Source organism: Xenopus laevis, chromosome 4L (assembly GCF_017654675.1).
Source record: "Xenopus laevis strain J_2021 chromosome 4L, Xenopus_laevis_v10.1, whole genome shotgun sequence".
Classification (NCBI taxonomy): domain Eukaryota; kingdom Metazoa; phylum Chordata; class Amphibia; order Anura; family Pipidae; genus Xenopus; species Xenopus laevis.
The window spans coordinates 28,516,937-28,538,756 of NC_054377.1; the positions used below are offsets into that span (position 1 = coordinate 28,516,937).

General features: G+C 40.9%; 1 protein-coding gene across 5 annotated transcripts in view; it reads right to left on the reverse strand.

Annotated features, from left to right (window-relative positions):
* Nucleotides 1-4,784: 4,784 nt before the first annotated feature.
* Nucleotides 4,785-21,820, reverse strand: part of LOC108713934 (uncharacterized protein C11orf24) — a 41,903-nt gene continuing 24,867 nt past the window's right edge. For all 5 annotated transcript variants that reach the window (XM_018257673.2, XM_018257674.2, XM_018257677.2 and 2 more), the window contains exons 2-4: nt 20,544-20,779; nt 10,257-10,373; nt 4,785-7,008 (exon numbers count right to left, since the gene is read on the reverse strand). In XM_018257673.2, the coding sequence (XP_018113162.1) occupies nt 5,645-7,008; nt 10,257-10,373; nt 20,544-20,700 (1,638 nt within the window). In that variant the 5' untranslated portion in view covers nt 20,701-20,779 and the 3' untranslated portion in view covers nt 4,785-5,644. The remainder of the gene's footprint in view (nt 7,009-10,256; nt 10,374-20,543; nt 20,780-21,820) is intronic.

Sequence of the window (21,820 nt, forward strand, 5' to 3'; positions counted from 1 at the left end):
CAAGAGAATAAACTGAAATGGCTTTTAGTTTGTATTTGAATTCATCACACAAAACAAGTGATGGGCAAATTTGCAGCGAAATTCGCGAAATGGTGAAAAATTCACAAAATGGGGCTGGCATGTCGTTTTTTACAGCGTCCGTTTTTGGATGTCGGCGCACATTCGCCGGGAAAAATGCGACGGCGTCCAAAAAACGGATGCCCGCGTCCAAAAATGGACGCCAGCGTCCATTGTTTTTTTTAGGACTGCGAATTTTCGCAGCAGTTTCACGAATCGCGAGAATTCGCCCATCACTACACAAAACTAAACCTACCTGGGCTGAAAATGTAGAACGGACCCCAGCCCCAATCTGTTATCCAGAATTTGAGTATCGAAATTTATCATGTATTGTCTCTTTAAAAATTTGACTTTGACCATTCGCTATCTAAAATCTGCAGAATTGCTGTTTTAGCCTATGGGGGGGACCTTATAAAACATATTTGGAGTCAATTGGTGGACTTCAAAGTTTTTTTTGGGAAAAACTTTGATTCAAATTCGATCAAATGCGATATTACTTTGATTCGTATGATTCTAATTCGGCCAAATATGGACCTATTCGCCCTATAAAAAAATGTATTTATTTTATTTCGATTGGTCTTTTTGAATTCGAATTTCGAAGTTTTTCAAATTCAAAATTCGACCCTTGATAAATATGCTCCTAAATAAACCCAATAGGCTGGTTTTGCTTCCAATAAGGATTAATTATATCTTAGTTTGGATCAAGTACAAGTACTGTTTTATTATTACAAAGAAAAAGTAAATCATTTTTAGCAATAACGGAATTCCAGAAAACGTATCTGTATATTTAAAGATGGTTGCAAACATTACTGCAGAAATTTGTTCTGCTTTATTAAGTTGTGTTATTACTGACCTCAAAATGTGTGTATGGCACATGGTGATACAAATGCATCTGAAATGTCCTGCTCTGGCTACGCTGCAGTGACCCAAGACATTTTAACAATTTTAGCCAGGCATTAGGGAAAAGCTGTGAACATTTAATTACAGGCTTTCAATGCATACATAATGCAATACACATTGAAGGCCCCTTGTAACTCTCTTCCTTCAAGATGCCAGCCTTTGTACAAAGAAGTATTCATTGTTAGGCTGTATAATACATGTTGGCATCTTGGTCTGTGTATGGGGCCAAAATGATGGTCCCAAATGTCACTTGGCATAAATCAGTCAAGAATATGTTACAAGTGAAAAAAGTTGAAAGTTTATTTTGTCCCATTAATTTTTTTTGGCTTTGACAAGGAAAGGGTTAAAAGGTACTTTTTTTTAAGGCCTTGAGCTCTATTTTTTTAGTGTAACATAAACTGGATTTGCTTAACTCACTCTTACTGATAGATCTATGTTTTATATATCCGAGGCACACCCAGACCATACAAGCAATTTAGATCTTGAAAGCAATGCCCGTTCCTCCAGGAGAGCCCCCATTCACTGCCGTGTGAACTATGTAATTACATTTGTTTTATGAGAATTATCTGAAAGGAAGTTGTGTTTATTCATACACAAAGATAATCCTGCATCCTGTTTTTAAGATGAAAATAAAATGGTATGTACAGTTTATTACATGAATAAAGCAGAGGTTAGTGACAGCCCTATATTAACCTTAACTCATACATTGCAACATACATAGTAAGTTAAGTTGAAAAAAGACACATGTCCGTCAAGTTCAACCTTTTAAGTCTATATAAAACCTGCCTAACTGCTAATTGATCCAGAAAAAGGCAAAAACCCCATGAAGCCTCTCCAATTTGCCTCATAGGGGGAAAAAAAATCCTTCCTGACTTCAAAATTTCAATTGGACTAGTCCCTGGATTAACTAGTACTATGAGTTATCTTCTATAACCCTGTATTCCCTCATTAGCTAAAAAGGCATCCATCCCTTTTTTAAAGCTATTTAATGTATCAGCCAGTACAACTGATTCAGGGAGAGCATTCCACATCTTCACAGCTCTCATTATAAAAAAAAAAAAACCCTTCCAAATATTTAGCCAGAACCTCCTTTCTTCTAGTCGGAATGGGTGCCATCTTGTCAGCTGGAAGGACCTACTGGTAAATAAAGCATTACAATTACAATATTGTACAATCCCCTTATATATTTATACATAGTTCCCCTTAAAGGGGTGGTTCACCTTTGAGTTAACTTTTAGTATGTTATAGAATGGGCAAGACTAAGAAATTTTTACAATTGGTCTTCATTATTTCTTTTTTTATAGGTTTTATAGGTTTTTAATTATTTGCCTTTTTTTTTTACTCTTTCCAGCTTTCAAATGGGGTTCACTGACCCCATCTAAAAAACAAATGCTCTGTAAGGCTACACATTTACTGTTATTGCTACTTTGTATTACTCCTCTTTCTATTCAAATCCTCTACCATTCATAATCCAATTAATGCATGCTTGCTAGTGTAATTTGGACCCTAGCAACCAGATTGCTAAAATTGCAAACTGGAGAGCTGCTGAATAAAAAGTGAATTAACTCAAAAACCAATAATAATAATAATGAATGAATAAATGAAACCAACTGCAAATTGGCTCAGAATATTACTCTCTACATTATAAATACATTTCTCTCAAAGGTGAACAACACCTTTAAGCACCTCTTCTCCAGCATGAACAACCCCAGCTTGGCCAGTCTTTCCTTATAACTGAAAATTTACGTACCTTTTACCAGCTTAGTTGCCTTTCTCTGGATCCTCTCAATAATGTCCTGTTTGAGCACTGGAGACCAAAACTGTATTATATATTCTAGATGAGGCCTTACCAGCTCTCTGTACAGTGGAAAAATATACCCCCTTTTAATCCAGCTCAATGCCTTGTTTGCTGCCTGGCATTGTTTGCTACAGCCAAGTTTATTATCTACAAGACTCCAAGGTCCTTTTCCATTATAAATTTGCCTAGTGCAGTCCCATTAAGGGTATAAGTGGCTTGGATATTTTTACATCCCAGGTGCATGACTTTACATTTATCAGCATTGAATCTCATCTGCCACTTAGCTGCCCAGATTGCCAGTTTGTCAAGATACTGCTGCAAGGATAGATCAAATTTGCCTGACATGACCTATCCTTCATTAAGCCATGCTGATTGCTGCTCATAATGTCATTCACTAGGACAAGTGAATGTGATCCCTCAACAAGTCTTCAAATATTTGCCCACCAGTGATATCAAACTTACTGGCCTATAATTGCCAGGCTGAGATCATAATCGATTTTTAAATATAGGAATTACATCAGCTTTCCTCCAATCCAGAGGTACCATACCAGATAAAAGCGAGTCTGAAAAAAAAAGTCAGAAATAGAGGCCAGTCTAAAACTGAACTAAGCTCTCTTACAACACTTACCTACACTTTTTTTAATGTTGTTCCCCTCATCAACATTCGGATATCCTCTTTTCTTTTATCTTCCCCTTTACTCTCCCTGCTCACACAAAACTCTGTATCGAGTATATATACCACAATTAACACTTAGGGGCAGATTTACTATGTTCGAGTGAAAAATTCGAATGAAAAAAATTAGAATTTCGAAGTATTTTTTTTGGGTACTTCGACCATCGAATTGGTCGAATTCGATCGAATCTAATGATTTGAACTATTCGAAGTAAAAATCTTTGACTATTCGACCATTCGATAATCGAAATACTTCGACTTCATACTTCGCCACTTTAAACCTACCGAGCTGCAATGTTAGCCTATGGGGACCTTCCCCAGCACTTTTCTAAGTTTTTTTTGATTGAATAAAAATTCAAAGCTGGTGAAAAGGTAAAAAGGCACATGATACACCACAGATAACAGATAATCTCTGAAGTATACAATGGTATTCTTCAAAACTGATCTTCTTCAGCTTAAATATGTCAGTATATGGTTAAACTGGCAACAAACTTGGAATATTGGATGTCACTTCTGGAAAAGGCTTTATTGTAGCAGGCTGCTGGTAAAACACCTAAATGGTTAAACTGGTCATACATGTAAAGATCCACTCAATTGGTGATGTTGCCAAATGATCAAATCTTTCACTGATAAGCCCACCTTAAGGTGTACAATATCAGGCTGATTATCATACCATATTTGGCAGATTTTTGGGCAGATATTAGTCAGGTAGGCCCGTCGGGAGTGCCCAACACACTTGCAGATGTGCTACCTACTTGGTATAAAGTGACCAAATCTGCCACTGTATGGCCACCTTGAGGGTGAAGACACACAGGGCTACTAGTAGCAGCTACTTGTCATGGCTTAAAAATGCCAGAAAATAACCTGTCCTGTACCTATATCTGTCTCTCTGTCTCTATCTATCTATCTGTATCAAATGGCTTAGGCAGAAACTTATGTAGACATACACCTGGGTGCAAAGCAGGAGAAATACACTATATAGCAAAATGCTGATGCACACCAGGAAATTTCTTTTTAAATTAAATCAATATATAATTTTCTTTCAACTTCCTCTTTAAAAAAAAATCTCCATTTCAGCAGTTGACCTGACCATAAAAAATGGAGAACAGGGGTAAAGTGTCCAATTCTAGTTTTGTGTTTGCTTTATATTTCCACTGTAAATAAGTGAAACCTTCAAGTCAGACTCCATTTGTGGTGTCTATCCATTGAGGCTGTCATCACCCTTATTCCTCCAGACTCCAGTCTATTTAAACAAGCTTTAGCTAATGATTGTCGCTAGCAGCTGAAACAGGGGAACAAGGAGAACAGATTTTAGCATTATTAAGTACATACACATAAAAAAGAACAAACGTAAACTTGATGTGTAACAAAATATATTTATATTTACGTATAATTAGGATAACATGTTATTCACTCATCTTGCTGAAGGGAAAATCGCAGTGTGCACAACTATCTCGGCTGCACAACACGCAATTTGGAAGCACTTCATATGTATAAAACCTGTAATTCATCAAAAGAACATTACACAAAATGTAAAACCTCTTCCCAAAATTATGTGCTGGGGTTTCCCCATAAGCAAAGCATATATGGGTTAAGTATGCTCTTCCTTATAATGACTGATTGCAAAATCAAACAAAAGGTTCCCATCCAAGATGGAAGCTTATAAGTTTTACAACCATTTTGAAATACACTGGAAAAACAAAGGGTGGAGACTATAACAATAGATCAGGCTCGTGATTGCACACATGTACCATATGATCTGTGAAACTAGAAGGCTTTGATGTGCAAGTTTATTGAATGTTATTCAATGTATAGAGGTCCATGAAATGCAAGCCCAGGATGAACTCTGTTGAGGAGCACCACAAGTCAGTTAAGGTCTGCTTAGATCTGTACAAACTGTAAGTTTTTGTTAGAAGAGTCACACTTTTCATTGCCATGGAATGTGTTTTAATATAAATTCTGCAATGAAAACCTCAGAAAGTTACTGTTTACTTTCAGAATTTAGCACATTTAGGCAGCTCAGGTACACACTACTTCTATCCACCCTATGAAACCATTTAGTTCTTACCATTTAGCAGCCAAGAATTCAATTAGAGTTGTAGTTTGTTCACTTTGGATGTTAAGACTTGATGTAGCTTTGCTAGTAGTAAATAAAGTAAACAGTAAATAAATTGCTTATGCCCATGAAATGATGAAAATAAGTTCGCATATTGGCTTCATATTTCTGAATCTGCATACATTCCGTTAATTAAGTAATCTACTTGAGTATAGTCTTTCTTTTTATAGCTCTCATAAGCCTGAAGAGAAAACACAACTATAATAGCTACGAACAATAAGTTCCCCAACAAAAGCACTGCTAACAAAAAACTAGTATTCTGGACTTGCTTTGTTACCTCCTCCGAGACATCATATACACCCCCATCATCTTTATTTTGGCTTGTAACTTCTGCTGATAATCCAACAGTTGAACCAATGTTGGAAACAGTAGAGGGAAATGCAGTTTGCTTGGGTGTTGGCATAGTTATCTTGTCTGGGGACTGTGTGGCACTTGTCATTAATGACAAAATATCAGGAACTACATTTGTTGACATTATGGTGGTCAATGATGTTGTTGGCACTGTGGTGGTTGATGCGGTTGTTGGCACAGCGGTGGTCAATGCTGCTGTTGGCACTTCAGTGGATGGTGTTGGCACTGTGGCAGACAATGAAGTTGGCACTGCGGTGGTTGATAATGTGGTTATTGCAGTGGTTATCATGGTTGTAGCTTGAAAGGAGGTAGTTGGTGCAACCTCGGACATTGTGGTAGTCAACAAGTCTATTTCTAAGGTTGGCTGCAAGGTTGTGGCTTTTGTGGTTGTAGATTTGGTGGTTAAGGTAAAATTGATTGTTTGCTTAGAAGTTTCCTGTTCAAATGATAACGTTTTGGTAGTTAAGCTTATTACATTTGTTGGAAATGTTTTTGACATAGTGCTTACTGTTCCTATTTGCTTTATGGTGGATAATGGATGTAATTGTTCTGCCATTTCAGTTGCAACTTGGGTTTTTGAAACAGCTGTTGTGTTTGTTACTATGTCTACATGACGTTTTGTGTTGAATGTAGGGTTAAGTATTGTTGTTGGAGTGGCTGGTTCGCTGGTGGTTGCTGTAATAGCAGAAGTGCTGGTTGACAACGTTGTTGTTGTCTCAGCCGATTTGGTGGTCGAAGCCTTTGTAGTTGTGGTGGCTGATGGCTTTGTAGTAGTTGTCAAAATGGATGTGGAAGTTGATGGCTTTGTAGCAGTTGTCAAAATGGATGTGGAAGTTGATGGCTTTATAGCAGTTGTTATTAAAATGGATGTGGTAGTTGATGGCTTTGCAGTTGTTGTAAGGCCAGTTGCTGTAGCGGTCAGAGAACCCTCTGTGCTGGTAGAAGTTGTATTGTGTGTGTCAACGGTTTCATCTGAAACTGATTGCCTTTTGACAGCCCGACTCTGTTTAACAAATCTCCTTGCTAGGGATCGTTTTAATTTATATGCAGTGTTCCTATAGGCAACAGATTTTCGATCATTTCTTTTTCTTCTTTCCATATGGGGTTTTTTGTCTAACAAAAGGTCAACAGAAAATACAATCAACTTTGACTGAATGGTTATGGTCATGTATTTAATTACATGAAAAGTAAATGAATGCACAGGTATGGAAACCCATTGTCCAGAAAGCTGGCTATCAACTATAGACTCCACTTTAACAAAATAATTCAGATATTTAAAAATGATTTCCTTTTTCTCTGTGATAATAAAACATTACCTTGTACTTGAGCCCAACTAAGATAAAAATAACAGTTTCTGAATACCGTTTTAATCATAAAAATCCATGTTTTTTTGTACACATCACTGGTACGCAAAATTATTCTTCCTTCTTATAAAACAGTCACAGATAGGGAGAATGGAAAATGTTGAACACTAGTGATCAAATTATCTACCTCACAAGGATCCAACACAAGGTAGTTTCCAATTTAACTGTTTACCATGTATGGCTCAAAAAATAACACCATAGATTCTTTGTAATTACCAAAAAAGCAAGTTCAGCACAAGCACCACATATTGAACTCATGTTGAACAAGGAGGTATATTGCCCCTTTAAATGTGCAATTGCCACCCATACACCTACTTATTAAAGAAAAGTTTGTTTTTTTTGCTATGGTCCATTTTGCACATTATCTACTTTCTTACTCTGTACAGATTAGAAGTCTGGTATTCAGACATCTTGGGTTTAAGCTCCCTTTATGGTCCAACATTTTGTCCACACTTTGTTAAGAGCGCTTCCTTTCCTCCAGGTTCCTCCCAAAGAGAAATATTCATAAACATAAATTATAGGGGAGTATTTATGGTGCAAGTCTGTACTCTAAAGTATAGAAATAAATGCTGAAGAATGCAAGACTTGAGCAAGATTCATTTCTATTGTATTTATCATTCCTGTAGGTACAGCACTGGAGTAACTCAAGATCCCAAGCAGTAATATGTGTGGCATGTCTAGCGCTAATATATTCATCTTCTGCCGTGATATTACTAGTATGTCTGGTTAGTTATGGTTAAAGGATGTGTCAAAGGATCTAAACCAGTTGCAGAAAGAGCATTGCATTTTTTGAGACAGCCTTGCAGATCTGTAGAAAGCAGGGGGTGGGTGGTGGTCACACAACAAGTGCGCTTATGTGTTTGGGCGAGGTTCTCTGCTGGGCCCCGATTACAACACTGTCTCTACTCCAAAGTATAGAAATAAATGCTGAAGAATGCAAGACTTGAGCAAGATTTATTTCTATTGTATTTATCATTCCTGTAGGTACAGCACCGGAATAACCCAAGATCCGTTGACACATACAATGTCATACAGTTGGAGAGTGTTTTTTTTATTGTATTTTATAGTTTTGCCATGGACACATGGTGAGTTGGGTGAACCGTGAATATAATCCCTTTAACAAAAGATAATTGGTGGGTTATGCAAAGTGATTCTGCCTAGTCCCTGGTTTCCCAGATAGGCTGTTATAATTTATTTTATAATCAATTTTAAACCCTCTTATCAAGCAAAGAATGTGTGAAGCCTGTTATGCGAGTACTTAATAGCAAATAGTTAGGAGTGCTCTACCCTCTTGTATTCACCTGTGCAGGTACAGGTGCTAGACCGGAAGACCCTTGCCTGCAAGCTGGGATTTTTTCATTGGATGTTATGCGAGTACTGACACCAGTCTCCTACGATATATGCAAATTATTTACATTTTCAAATACTGGTGAATTCTGCCACCAGTATTTGATACAAACTGTAGTGTGGATAGTTGTGAGTTGGGGGGGGGGAGGCTGATAGTAGAAGGTTACAGCAGTCCAGACTGGTTAGAATGAGAGCATGCATGAGCATCTTAGCTGTTTCTTGTGTGAGAGAGAGGGACAGCTGTTGAATTCTCCTTCTCTCATCCATAAGAGTACAGGCCCCTTCACTGCTGAAGTCCTTATCATGGCTTCCCATATAACAGAATAATTTACAAATTTCTCCTCATAGCCTCTAAAGCCATTCATTCATCTGCACCTCACTTCATCCAGTGGCACAAAAACCAGCGGTGTGGGGTGGTGTGACTGCACCCTAGCCCACACCCTCTTGGAGCCCACAGGAGACACAATGGCATCTCATCAAGGGGTAATGTGTGAGGACTGTGCGTCAAAAGAAGATTGCCCACCCTTCTGGAGGGGGCCTGAGTACACATTCTGCACCCGGCTTGGTCAGTAGTAGTTATGCCACTGATCTCTTCTCAGGTCTCCATACTTTCCTGGCCGACTACTTCATGCCTCTCACAAAAACCAATTGGTCACACCCCTCCACCATTACTTCTGTTTCCCACCCTAAGTTTTTGGTCTTGCTGTGATTTACATTAAAAATTCCATCCCTGAATTTCCCCAGAGAGAATCCGGTCTCATTCTCTTCAGATATAAGCTTAAACACTACCTCTTATATCACTCACATAACATCTGAACTGGCACTTACATTGAAGTGTCAACTACTGAAACCTGTAGGACTTAATATCCTCCTATTTGTGTCTGTGAGCTACCAACTCACTTAGATTGTAAGCCCTATGGAACAGGGATATCCTTCTTCTTGTCTGACACTTAGCTCAATCTTTAATGTAAGTGTACTTTGTATTTGTTATTATTATTATTATTATTATTGTAATAACCACTAGTTGTTCTACTCATTAGGGTTCTGCTATACAGCACTGCGTACATAAGTAGTGCTATATAAATAAATATATACATACAATCCCTCTAATTAAACAGATAGGCTATACACAACTGGTTTTCATAAACAAGAATTGGATGGTGCAATTACATTTCCAAAACGAAAAAAAAAAAAATTACTAGTTGGCTTCAACTTGAAGTACTGAAAGAATAATTAGTTGCCACGCGCCACATCTATTCATTTAGAGGAGCAGAGACGAGACTAACAGCCTCCACTGCAACCAGCAGGTAACTCCTCAGCAATTTCTCCTCTGTAATGATATAGGCAGGGACACAGCACATCGTGTGGGCTAAGCACGTTTAGTTGTTTAGGGCACAGCAAAAGTATATCAAGTTTTATGATAACAAAGGTTACCTAATGTTTCTCAGTGTTTTTTAAATTGTATTTATACTTCTACTTTTAATATAAAGGAAACAGAGTATAGTCCATAGATTGCAAGTACCGGAAAAGCCACATAATAAGGTAGATCAAGTGTCCTGGACAATATAAACAAAACAAGTAACAACAAGAGTTGTTGTTTTTTTTTTAATTCTGGGTAATAGCCACCTTTAATTATAATGTGATGCTTACCGAACAACCTCTGTAATATTTGGCTTGATCCAGCCTTACGACAAAGCTTCAGATTATAGCAATGCAGAAAGACACATTGGTTGTGTACCAGTACAGACCAGTTACAGGGAAGTTCTCCTTAAATAAAAAGAAAAAAAAAAGTTAGCTATTATTATAAATAAACACACAAAGAAACATGAACTTTAAAACAGAGAATTTAAAGGGCACATATTATACACAGAACACTGAAAAACATAGATGATAAAAACATCAGGAGACAGATGATGGTGTAGAGAAGTGACTTGCAGATCACACAACACTACTCTAGATCAGTTATGTATATCAATTGGGGTATGCCGACTGATCTACAAAACATGCATGCACATGAGTGAGCAGGGGCACTCACCCATTATGACATGTGTGCCCAATCATGCCCGCCCGCACCTTGTAGGGGCATACGCATAACGAGTAAGAGCCTCAGTTCTCATTATAACCATTTTTTTTGAAAAATCTAGCTTTGTCTATTGCTAGGGAATACACTCAAGAAGTACCACTATGTTTCATAGATGAGTCAATAAATATTCTGATTAAATTATTCATATTTGGTCTGTATGTGCCCAAACTTGGCAGGAGTCGCATAGTGCTTGTGAGGGGGGGGGGGTTCTTGACAAAATACTATTGATTTCAGAAACTGGAGTGGAGGTCCTATTAGCCCCTACTTAGGTCTGATAGGTGCCCTATAAGAAAAGCAGATATTATATTAAAATACAAGTGGGTTAAAACAATAGGGCTGGCCATATCCGCAAAGATAAAGTTGCATGAAAATATAGAAATTTTTTCATACTCACCGTAATTTCTATTTCCAAGTCACTTCCATGGCAGCATTCACCAACATGGGTTAATCCCGCCTATCAGGTCACTGGACAGGAAAGTGTTAACGATCGGTTTAAATACCTTGCTCCTCCCAGCAATACTCGTCTAGTAACAAGCTCCAGAAGAAGGGAGGGAAGTTGGTGAATGCTGCCATGGAAGTGACTTGGAAATAGAAATTACGGTGAGTATGAAAAAATTTCTATATTTCCCAAGTCACCCATGGCAGACAATTCACCAACATGGGATTTCCCCAAGCTTTAAGAAGGGAGGGACCACTATTGATCAACAAAAAAAAAAACTTTTATTTAGCATGAACAACAGATTGCAAAATCTTTCTTCCAAACTTTGCATCTTGAGACAACATCACATTCAGTCTATAATGACGAATGAAGGTACAGGAAGACGTCCACCTAGCAGCCTTACAGATGAGGTCTGGCGGGGCCCTGGCTTCCGCCGCCCAGGAAGTAGCCATGGCTCTTGTAGAATGAGCCCTCAGGTCCTTAGGAATCTCATTGCCTGTCAACCGATAAGCTAGAGCAATGCAGGAGACAATCCAGCGGCCAATCGTAGACTTAGCTGGCGCCAAACCCTTTCTAGGGCCCCTCGGAATCAGGAATAACCTGTCAGATTTTCGCCAATCCTTCGTTCGCGTCAGATAATGCGAAACGGTCCTCACCAGGTCCAAAGTATGCCATTCTCGCTCCTTGTCAGACTTTGGAGAAGGGCAGAAGGAAGGTAGTGTAACTTCCAAATCGGCATGAAATTGGGAGATTACTTTTGGAAGAAACTCGAAAGATGGTCTCATAATCACTTTGTCCGGATAGACAACTGTGTCTGGCTCTTTTGCTGACAAAGCAGAAATCTCTCCAACCCTGCAAGCTGAGGTAATAGCGACCAGGAACAGGACTTTCAACGTCGCATGCCAGTCCGAGGCCTCCCTCAAAGGCTCAAAAGGCGAAGACATTAAGGCTCGTAAGACAATCGTAAGGTCCCAAGGTGGAACTCTGGATTTCTTGTAAGGGCACACTCTTCTCATTGCGTTGAAGAACCGGTTAACCAGAGGCTCCTCTGCCCAGGAATGGCCACACAACGCAGATAATGCGGAGACTTGACCTTGCAGAGTGCTTGTGCTAAGTTTTCTCTGGAAACCCACAAACAGGAACTGAACCACCTGTTGGACAGTAGGATCTTTTGGGTCAAACTTGTGTTGTACTGCAAATTCTGCGAAGCACTTCCAGACCCTGTAATACTGAGCCGAGGTAGAAGCCCTCCGAGCCTTCAATAAGAAATTCACCAGATCGTCCTGGAAACCATATTCTGCTAGCCTCTGCCTTTCAATTTCCATGCCGTCAGTGACAGGGAATCCACTCCCTCGTAGACCACTGGGCCCTGGGATAACAAATCCGGCTGAAGAGGCAGTCTCAGAGGTGGCTCTACTGCCAAACTCTGCAGGAGCGGAAACCAAGGGCGTCTCGGCCAATACGGAATTATGGCTATGACTAAGGCTTTTTCGACATCCACCTTTTTCAACACCCTCCAAATCATTGGAAAGGGCGGAAAGACAATCAAATATCCTGCTCCAATCCTGGAGAAGTGCATCCACTGCTTCTGCCAGAGGACATGGTGCCCTGGAGAAGAACCTGCTGCACTTGTGGTTTTTGTCTGTGGCCATAAGATCGAATTCTGGCCTTCCGAACCTTTGTACTACGCCTTGAAAGGTTAGCAGACATAAACTCCATTCTCCTGGTTGCAAGGTGTTGCGACTGAGAAAGTCTGCCTCCGTATTCTGACTGCCTGGAATATGTAAGGCTGTCAGCCCTTCTAGATTTTCCTCTGCCCACGTCATTATTGGGGCCAGTTCTTTTAGCAGTCGGGCGCTTCTGGTGCCACCTTGCTTCTGCACATAAGATACCGTTGTAACATTGTCCGACTGAATCTTTACCCAGGCATGTAGAATTTTTCCTGAAAAGGCCAGCAACGCCTCTTTCACGGCCCGTAGTTCCAGAATGTTTGAGGAGACACCCTGCATGTTCCAATGACCTTGAACACTGCAGCCTTCCAGTACTGCACCCCAGCCTCTCTCTGAAGCGTCTGTCGTGATTACCACATACGGGGGTTTTGCAAGAACCATCCCCTGAGTCAAGTTTCCTACAACCAGCCACCAATTTAAACTGTCTTTGGCGTCCTCTGAAACTACAATCCGTGAATTTAGTTTCAACTGTCTTGAAGCATTTTCCCTCAGGAAGAATCGTTGGAGAGGCCTCATGTGCCACCTGGCCCACTTCACCATCTGGATCGTAGATGCCATGAGACCTAGGACCGACATGCATGACCTTACTGAGACTCTTTGTTGTTCTTTGAACTGTCTTATTTGTCTCAATATATGCTGTATCTTTTCTTGAGGAAGTGAAACTATTCCTTCCTGCGTATCCAGGTGTGCACCCAAGAAGACCATCCTTTGTGACGGGAGTAGGTTGCTCTTCTCCCAATTTATTACCCAACCGAACTGTTGGAGTACCAGGATTGTTCTGTCCCTGAATTTCAGAGCTTCTTCTCTTGATGAAGCCACCAACAGAATGTCGTCCAGGTAATGAAATATAGGCACACCTTCTACTCTCAGAAAAGCCACGACCGTGACCAGGACCTTCGTGAATGTTCTTGGGGACGTTGAGAGGCCAAAGGGAAGGCAGGTAAACTGGACATGTTGACCTTTGAAGGCAAACCGAAGATACTTCCAGTGTGTCTTGTGCACTGGTACATGGAAATATGCGTCCTTCAAGTCCAGATTTATTAGCCATGACTGTGGCGGAACTGCTTGTAGGATGGACGTCAGTGATTCCATTTTGAAGCGCCTGCAGTTGACAAACTGATTCAGAGGGCGTAAATCCAGTACCGGTCTGAATGCCCCCGAGGCCTTCCGGACTAGAAAGAGCTTCGAATAGAAACCTAAGCCCTGTTGGGACTTCGGAACCCATTCCACTGCCCCTGAGTTCAGGAGTTGATCCTGTAACACTTGGTCCGAACCTGGTACCTGCGGGACTGAAGACATCTTGAACACATTGCAAGACGGCACCCTGTGGAATTCCAACCGATATCCTTCCTGAATCACCCTCAGGACCCATTGGTCTCTGATTTTTGAGGCCCAGACCGCATAAAAGGATGTTAGACGTGCCCCCACTCTGCTGGTCTGAGCCGGCCTGATCTCATTGCTTCTTCTCTGTATGGCTTGAGCTGAATCTCTTTTCCTGCGGCAAAAATACACTCTTGCCCCCGGAAGCCTTCTTAATGATGGAATCGAGTTTCTCACCGAAGAGCATCTCCCCCTCAAATGGCAACTGACATAAGTTCACCTTAGAGGCTGAATCCGCCAGCCACGGCTTCAGCCACAAAGCTCTTCTTGAGGACACCGAAAGTGCCATAGTTCTTGAAGCTAGATGTACCAGATCTAGAGAGGTATCTGTCATGAAATCCACCGCTAGCTTCAATTCAGACAACATTTCACGTAACCCTGATCTTTTGACATTAGAAGAAATAGCATCTTCCAGGTTATTTAACCACACCTTCATAGCTCTTGATGTGGAGGTCATAGCTACTGCCGGTCTACAAGTTGCTCCTGCCGCTATAAACGTCTTCTTGAGATTAGTTTCGATCCGTTTCTCCATTGGATCACGGAAAGCTGCTGCATCATCCACTGGCAGCGTCGTCTTTCTTGCCAACCTTACCACTGCAGCATCGACTTTAGGCGGATTGTCCCACAACTTAGAGGAAAAACTCCTCCACCGGATACTTTTTTGCAAACTTCCCCTGGATAACAAACTTTTTCTCTGTTCTCTTCCATTCAGAGCTGATGATTTCCTTAATTGAATCATGCACCGGGAAAGTCACCTGTCTTTTCCTGACCGATGGGAAGAACTTATCTGCTGAACTAGACTTAGGTAGCTCTTCCGAAAGACATAGCGTCTTCCTTACTGCCTTTACCAGATTCTCTATCGCTGTAGGATCAAATGCAATCTCTTCCTCAGAAAACACTTCTCCTTCCTCTGAGAGTTCAGAATGTGCCTCCCCAGGAGAATACAATTCTTCATCTGACACATCCGATAGAGACCCATATGGCAAATCTCTGACCCTCTTAGCTTTCCTCTGTACCCCAGAGGTAGAAGCAGTAGCCTCTTGCATGCCTTGTACCACAGCTTGCTTGATGATGGAGACCAGAGCATCCAATTGTGGGGCTCCTGAAGGCTGAGGGTCTGCAGACGCTACTGGGTCCGTAGCTGAAGCCGCTTTCCTTGAAAGAGTAGGCTCCCCTTTCTGCAATTCAGTTGACACATGTAGGCTGAAAATGGAAAAGACAACCATCAGCCACTAGTTATCGTTCTCTCTCATTACATCCATATAACCACAGCCAGCTTACCTAGGACCTTTGGGCTGAGATCCTTTTCCAGAGCCAGGCTGATCCATAGTAACAATCTGTAGCCGAGTGAACAAACGCTCCCCAACTTCCAGCGAAGTGTACTATCACATCCAGCCAAAACGCCAGCCTTGCACATACTGCCAGCGTCTTCTTATTGCGTCACTTCCTGACGCCGTTTTCCCGCGCGTCAGACCGGTCGCGCGTCCTTCGTGTGCGCCAATCCCGGCGCGCGTCCACTTCCGGGCGCGCGTCTTCCGCGTGCGTCACTTCCGGCGCACGTCACTCCGTTCGTCAACTCAGGCGCGCGTCTTCCACGCGCTTCCGCGTCCGCACTCGACGCGCGTCCGCGTCAGTATTGGCGCGTGTGCTCTCCACATGGAACAAACAATTTACACAGCCTCGAATCCACATGAAACGGCTGATCCTCTGGACTGCTTCATCCTCCTCTCTACCCTAGGAGGGAATTCCTACAGCAGCTCCAGCACCCAACCCTGCCCAACGGGTTCTTCTCACCACAACCCATATAGGGTGCACTTGGAGGCATCAGAGGGGAGAGAGAGAGAGACCCACCCTGGTATGGTAAGCTTTTAGCAGCCTTTAGCAATCTGTAGCAGCCTGTAACAGCTTGTAGCAGCCTGTCGTGACCTGGACAGGAAAAAAAGACGAGTATTGCTGGGAGGAGCAAGGTATTTAAACCGATCGTTAACACTTTCCTGTCCAGTGACCTGATAGGCGGGATTAACCCATGTTGGTGAATTGTCTGCCATGGGTGACTTGGGAAATTTGTTTTGTGCGATTTCAGACCATGTGTTGATTGTACCCACATTGGTCATTTAATCGATTGGACAGTTTAGAAGATTTCTGACGTCTAACGATAATATCTCTGCATGATATCAGTAGGTGACTGTCACTAGTATTTGTTGGACATAACTTTCATATCATTACTGTCTGGCAATTCATGGCCAGAACATCGCCTGACTTGTTGTTTTACTACTTTATTTAATCTGAATGTTTAGTTGCAGATCAGAAGCTTTGCCATATGATCGTTCGCTGGATATAAGGCTAAAATCCGCATGTCTATGGCCATCTTAAATCAGTAAAGTTTAAAACACCAGTTGCCAACAAATTTACATAAAACACACAGATCCTCAAGAGAAAAAAAAACAGTTCTGAGGACTTAGGAGCGTGGGAACAAGACACTGGGCAAATGTACATACAGTAGTGAGATAAAATAATTAAAAATAAACAAACATGATGTGTGCTGTACACATTCCTTAAAAGGGGCAGTAGCATAAAGACTGTAATCATTTATTAGTATATAGGGGCAGTAGCATGAAGACAGTAATATTAATATAATACTAATATTAATATGTGGGTAAATTATAGGGTTTCATGAAATTCAGAATTTGGCTTAGGATCATGGCAGTTTTGCAGGATTCAGGTAGATCCTTAGGGAAAGGGCACACTGGGAGCCTAAGAGTTTTTCTAAAGAGAAAACACTCACTATACATACTTATGGGACCTGCTTGCACCCCAGATGCTCTCATGGGTTAGGCAACTATACAGTTTGGGCACCCTAACCAAATTACATACTTTTTGCACATCACAATTACTATTTTCTTTGTTTGCAAAATAAAAAGCATTTGCAAATATGTTGATTTCAACACAATGATCTGTGCAGTAGTTGTTTCCTACTTTTCACCTACAAAATGAACCAAACATGGCAAAGCGTGCCCAAACTTTTACTTTCAAATGTAGCTGAAAAATGTATCAGCCACTGTTTTTGAGCAATGGTCACTTGACCTGGGAGTCAATTTACATAGCAGGCGCCCCTAGGCCCTCTGCCGTTCATTGCCCCCTTCCCCTCCTCTTCCTTTGTGTACATGCGCAAATTTTCAGCATTGGGTCTGGAGTACTGGGGATTGGTGAACAGGAAATTTTAAAAACTACTGTATCTCCGGCAAATCCCCAGTGCTTATGAACCAATGCGGAACCATGCAGCCAGGGCCGCCATTAGAAATCACGGGGCCCCGTACAACAAAATTTTTGGGGCCCCCTGGGCCCCGCCCACACTGACGACCAAGCTCCGCCCCATATCCCGCCCACATCGCAGTTAAAAGACCACACAGACATCAGCGCTAAAAAAGTAACCCCCCCCCCACACAAGTTGTAAAAAGCTATTGATGGTCAGGGCCCCCTTATAAAAAAATTGGGGCCCCAAAAAAAAAAAATTAAAATTTTTTTTTTTTAAAAACATTGGTGGCAGGGGCCCCCTGTTAAAAAAAACTTGGGGCCCCAACAAAAAAAAATGTAAAAAAAACTAAAAAATAAACAAACATTGGTGGCAGGGGCCCCCTTCTAAGTTAAAAACAAATTGGGGCCCCAAAAAAAAAATTTGAAAAAAAATTAATTTTTTTTTGAAAAAAAAAAAAAACATTGGCGGCAGGGGCCCCCTTATAAGTTAAAAACAAATTGGGGCCCCAAAAAAAAAATTTGGAGAAAAAAAAAAAAATGGTGGCAGGGGCCCCCTTACAAGTTAAAAACAAATTGGGGCCCCAAAAAATTTTTTAAAAAAAAAATAATTTTTTTTTGAAAAAAAAAAAAAAAAACTGGTGGCAGGGGCCCCCTTACAAGTTAAAAAAATTTGGGGCCACCAAAAAGAAAATTAATTTTTTTTAAAAAAAAAAAAACCCAAAAAAAAAACAATGGTGGCAAGGGGCCCCTTACGAGTTAAAAAAAAATTGGGGCCCCAAAACAAAAGTTTTAAAAAAAAGATTGGTGGCAGGGGCCTATAGAATATTAAAATAATACATTGGTGGCCAGGGGATTAAAAAAAAAAAAAAACACAAATTGGTGTTCAGTAGAATTGAACTCATGGCTTCAGTACTTCAACTTCGCCTCCTTTCGTGACTTCGGGTCTTTTCACCGCTTCAGGACTTCGGCTGTTTTCGTGACTTCGGGTCTTTGCGCTGCTTCAGGACTTCGGCTTCGGCTGTTTTCGTGACTTCGGGACTTCGGCTTTTTCCGTGACTTCGGGTCTTTTCGTCGCATTGGCTTCGGCTTTTCGGCACTTCCGCATTCGGCACTGAAGAGGCAAGACGTACGGCTCGGGCGCTCGTAAGGGGGGCCCGGATCTTCAAAAAAATGCAGCGCTGCCGGGCCCCCCTTCATGCCCGGGCCCGGTACGCTTGTCCCCCCTGTCCCCCCCTGATGGCGGCCCTGCATGCAGCCCCCTAAAATTCTGCCGCCCTAGGCCCAGGCTTTTGTGGCCTTTGCAAAAACCTGGGTCTGAGTGCAAGGCAATTAGCAGAATTTGAATCCTTAAAGTCATGTGACTTTATAGCTCTGGAAAATGTGTTTAGCTCCTGTTCAAAGATAATAAAAAATGTGAATATGCAAAAAGGATTCAGATTCGTAAAAGCTTTGCTCATCCCTATAATAAAAGTACTTTTGTGTCATATCTACATGGCTGACACATTGTTATCTAACTCTGTATACATATAACGCTATTAAAGGGGTTGTTCACCATCCAAACACCAGGAATAAAGACTCAATTGCTTCACATTTTTTTAATGTTTAAAGTTCCTGTCTCTGGTGTTTCAGTCTGGCAGCTCAGTAATTCAGGTGCAGATTCTGAACTGTTACAATTTGCTATTTTAGTTGATACATTTCTTAGGAGCATCTCTGGAATATTAACAACTATAATCTATTAGTGGTGTGCGGGTAGAAAAATTCTCGACCCGCACCGGACCCTAAACCGCCCTGCAGCTCCCCCTCTATTTAAAGACCTGCGCCCACCCCAACGTCACGGAATGGGCAAGTCTACAAATTTAGGGTCCGGAACCCGGCAGTGTAAGAAGATTTTGTGCAGGAGCCGGCCCGAACCACCCGACCCACGAGTCCCGCACATCACTAATATCAATTATAACTTCAAGTCCGTAATGAAACTCAGGGATTCTGCTCAGCAGGAACAAAGATAAGAAATGTATCAACTAATATATCATTTAAAGGAATTGTTCAGTGTAAAAATAAAAACTGGATAATTAGATAGGCTGTGCAAAATAAAAAAAATTGTAATATAGTTAGTTAAGCAAAAATGTAATGTATAAAGGCTGGAGTGACTAGATGTGTAACATAATAGCCAGAACACTACTTCCTGCTTTTCAGCTCCCTTGGTTTACACTAAAAGGTTACCCTGGTTTCCAGGCAGTAACCAATCAGAGATTTGAGGTGGGGGGGGGGCACATGGGTCATATCTGTTGCTTTTGAATCGGAGCTGAATGCTGAGGATCAATTGCAAACTCACTGAACAGAAATGTACCATGTGGCCCCCCTTCAAGTCACTGACTAACTCAGAGTTATAGAGCTGAAAAGCAGGAAGTAGTGTTCTGGCTATTATGTTACACATCCAGTCACTCCAGCCTTTATACATTACATTTTTGGCTAACTAACTATATTAGAATTTTTTTTTATATTGCACAGCCTATTTACCCAGTTTTTATTTTCACACTGAACTGTTCCTTTATAGAGTTGGTGACCCCCCTTCCTGAGCTGCATCAGAAACATATGAAGATGAAAAATTAAACTTTAATCTTCAATATTGGAAACACTGTCACAAATACAGTAGATAATAGAAAGTAATTGGAAAAAGTCTTTATTTCTGGTGAACAGTATGAAAACAACTAGGGATGCACTGAATCCACTATTTTGGATTTGGCCGAACCCAAAAAGGTTTGGCCGAATACCGAACCAAATCCTAATTTGCATATGCAAAGTATGGGTGGGAAGGGGAAATAATTTTTTACTTCTTTGTTTTATGACAAAAAGTAAGGCGATCTCCCTCCCCGCCCCTAATTTGCATTTGCCGGGCAGAAGGATTCGGCCGAATCCCAAACCTAATCCTGGATTCGGTTTATCCCTAAAACAACTGAATTGGAAAAAAAAGTTGTTGGAAATTGTATAACCCCTTTGAGAGCCATCAAGTGAAAACTCCACGCATCAGATCTGGTACGTTGCATGCTTACCTGAGAGCTTGGCAAGTTTGCACTCCCTCCTGCATTGTGACTCGTTACTGATTGCACCAACCTTTAAAAACGAGAAGCCATTTTCTGTTGAAGCCTCTATTTTTTCCACAGATATGCATAGTATTACTGACCATATCAATAAACCAGTCCTCCCCATTTTGGGGCAGATTTTGGCTTTGTGTGGTTCAAGACAATTTCTTCTCTTTTGTGATCAACCCAACTAAAGCATGTTGTTCCTATAAAAACAGAAGAAGGTTGTATTTTAATAGCAGAGAAACCAGCAGTTGGTACTATTTTACTAGAACATACTAGTTACTGCTGACACAACACACACTTTGGCATTACTGTTAGGGCAGAGACACACGTGGAGATTCGGGGAGATTTAATCACCCAACGACAAATTAGCTCTTTTTCGGGCGACTAATCTCCCCAAACTGCCTTCCTGCTGGCTAGAATCGAAATCGCCGGCAGGAGGGCACTCGGAGCGCTTAGTTTTCCGAAGCTGCCCGAAGTTTCTCATGTAGCCGGTGGGAAGTCAGTTCAGGGAGATTTGTTGCGGCCAGGTGACTAATCTCCTCGAATCTCCACGTGTGTCTATGCCCTTAAGGTTTTTTTTTTTGTGGCAACTACAGGTATGGGATCCATTATCCAGTAACTAGTTATCTAGAAAGCTCGGAATTATGGGAAGAACTTCTACCTTTGACTCCATTTTATTCAAATAATTCAAATTTTTACAATTTCCTTTTTCTCTGAAATAATAAAACAGTACCTTGTACTTGATCCCAGCTAAGCTATACTGTACTTATTAATTACTGGAGGCAAAACAATTCTATTTGGTTTATTTAATGCTTAAATGATTTTTTTAGCAGACAGAGGCCCATTTATCAAATTTGTCAAATTTCTAATTCATGGAGGTTATTTAAGAAAAAATTAGAATGACTAATTTGTTTGAATGGTTCCGGCCCGAAAAATCAGAATCATATTCGATTCATTTTGAATCAAATTTTTCTCCCCCAAAAAAATTTAATGTTAGGAAGGCTATTAACATCTCCCAACAGATCAACTGACCTCTGCCATTGACTTGTACAAGAACTCGGCAGGTTTTAGGTGGCGGATATTCTAATTAGGACTGTGTACATAGTTGAGGTGTGATAAATCTCACATTCAATTTACATTTGAATAGGGGGATTAAAATTAGAATGTGTGAATTTTTAAACTTGAAAATTCGAATTGACTATTTGACCCTTGATAAATCTGCCCCATAAAGTATGAAGATC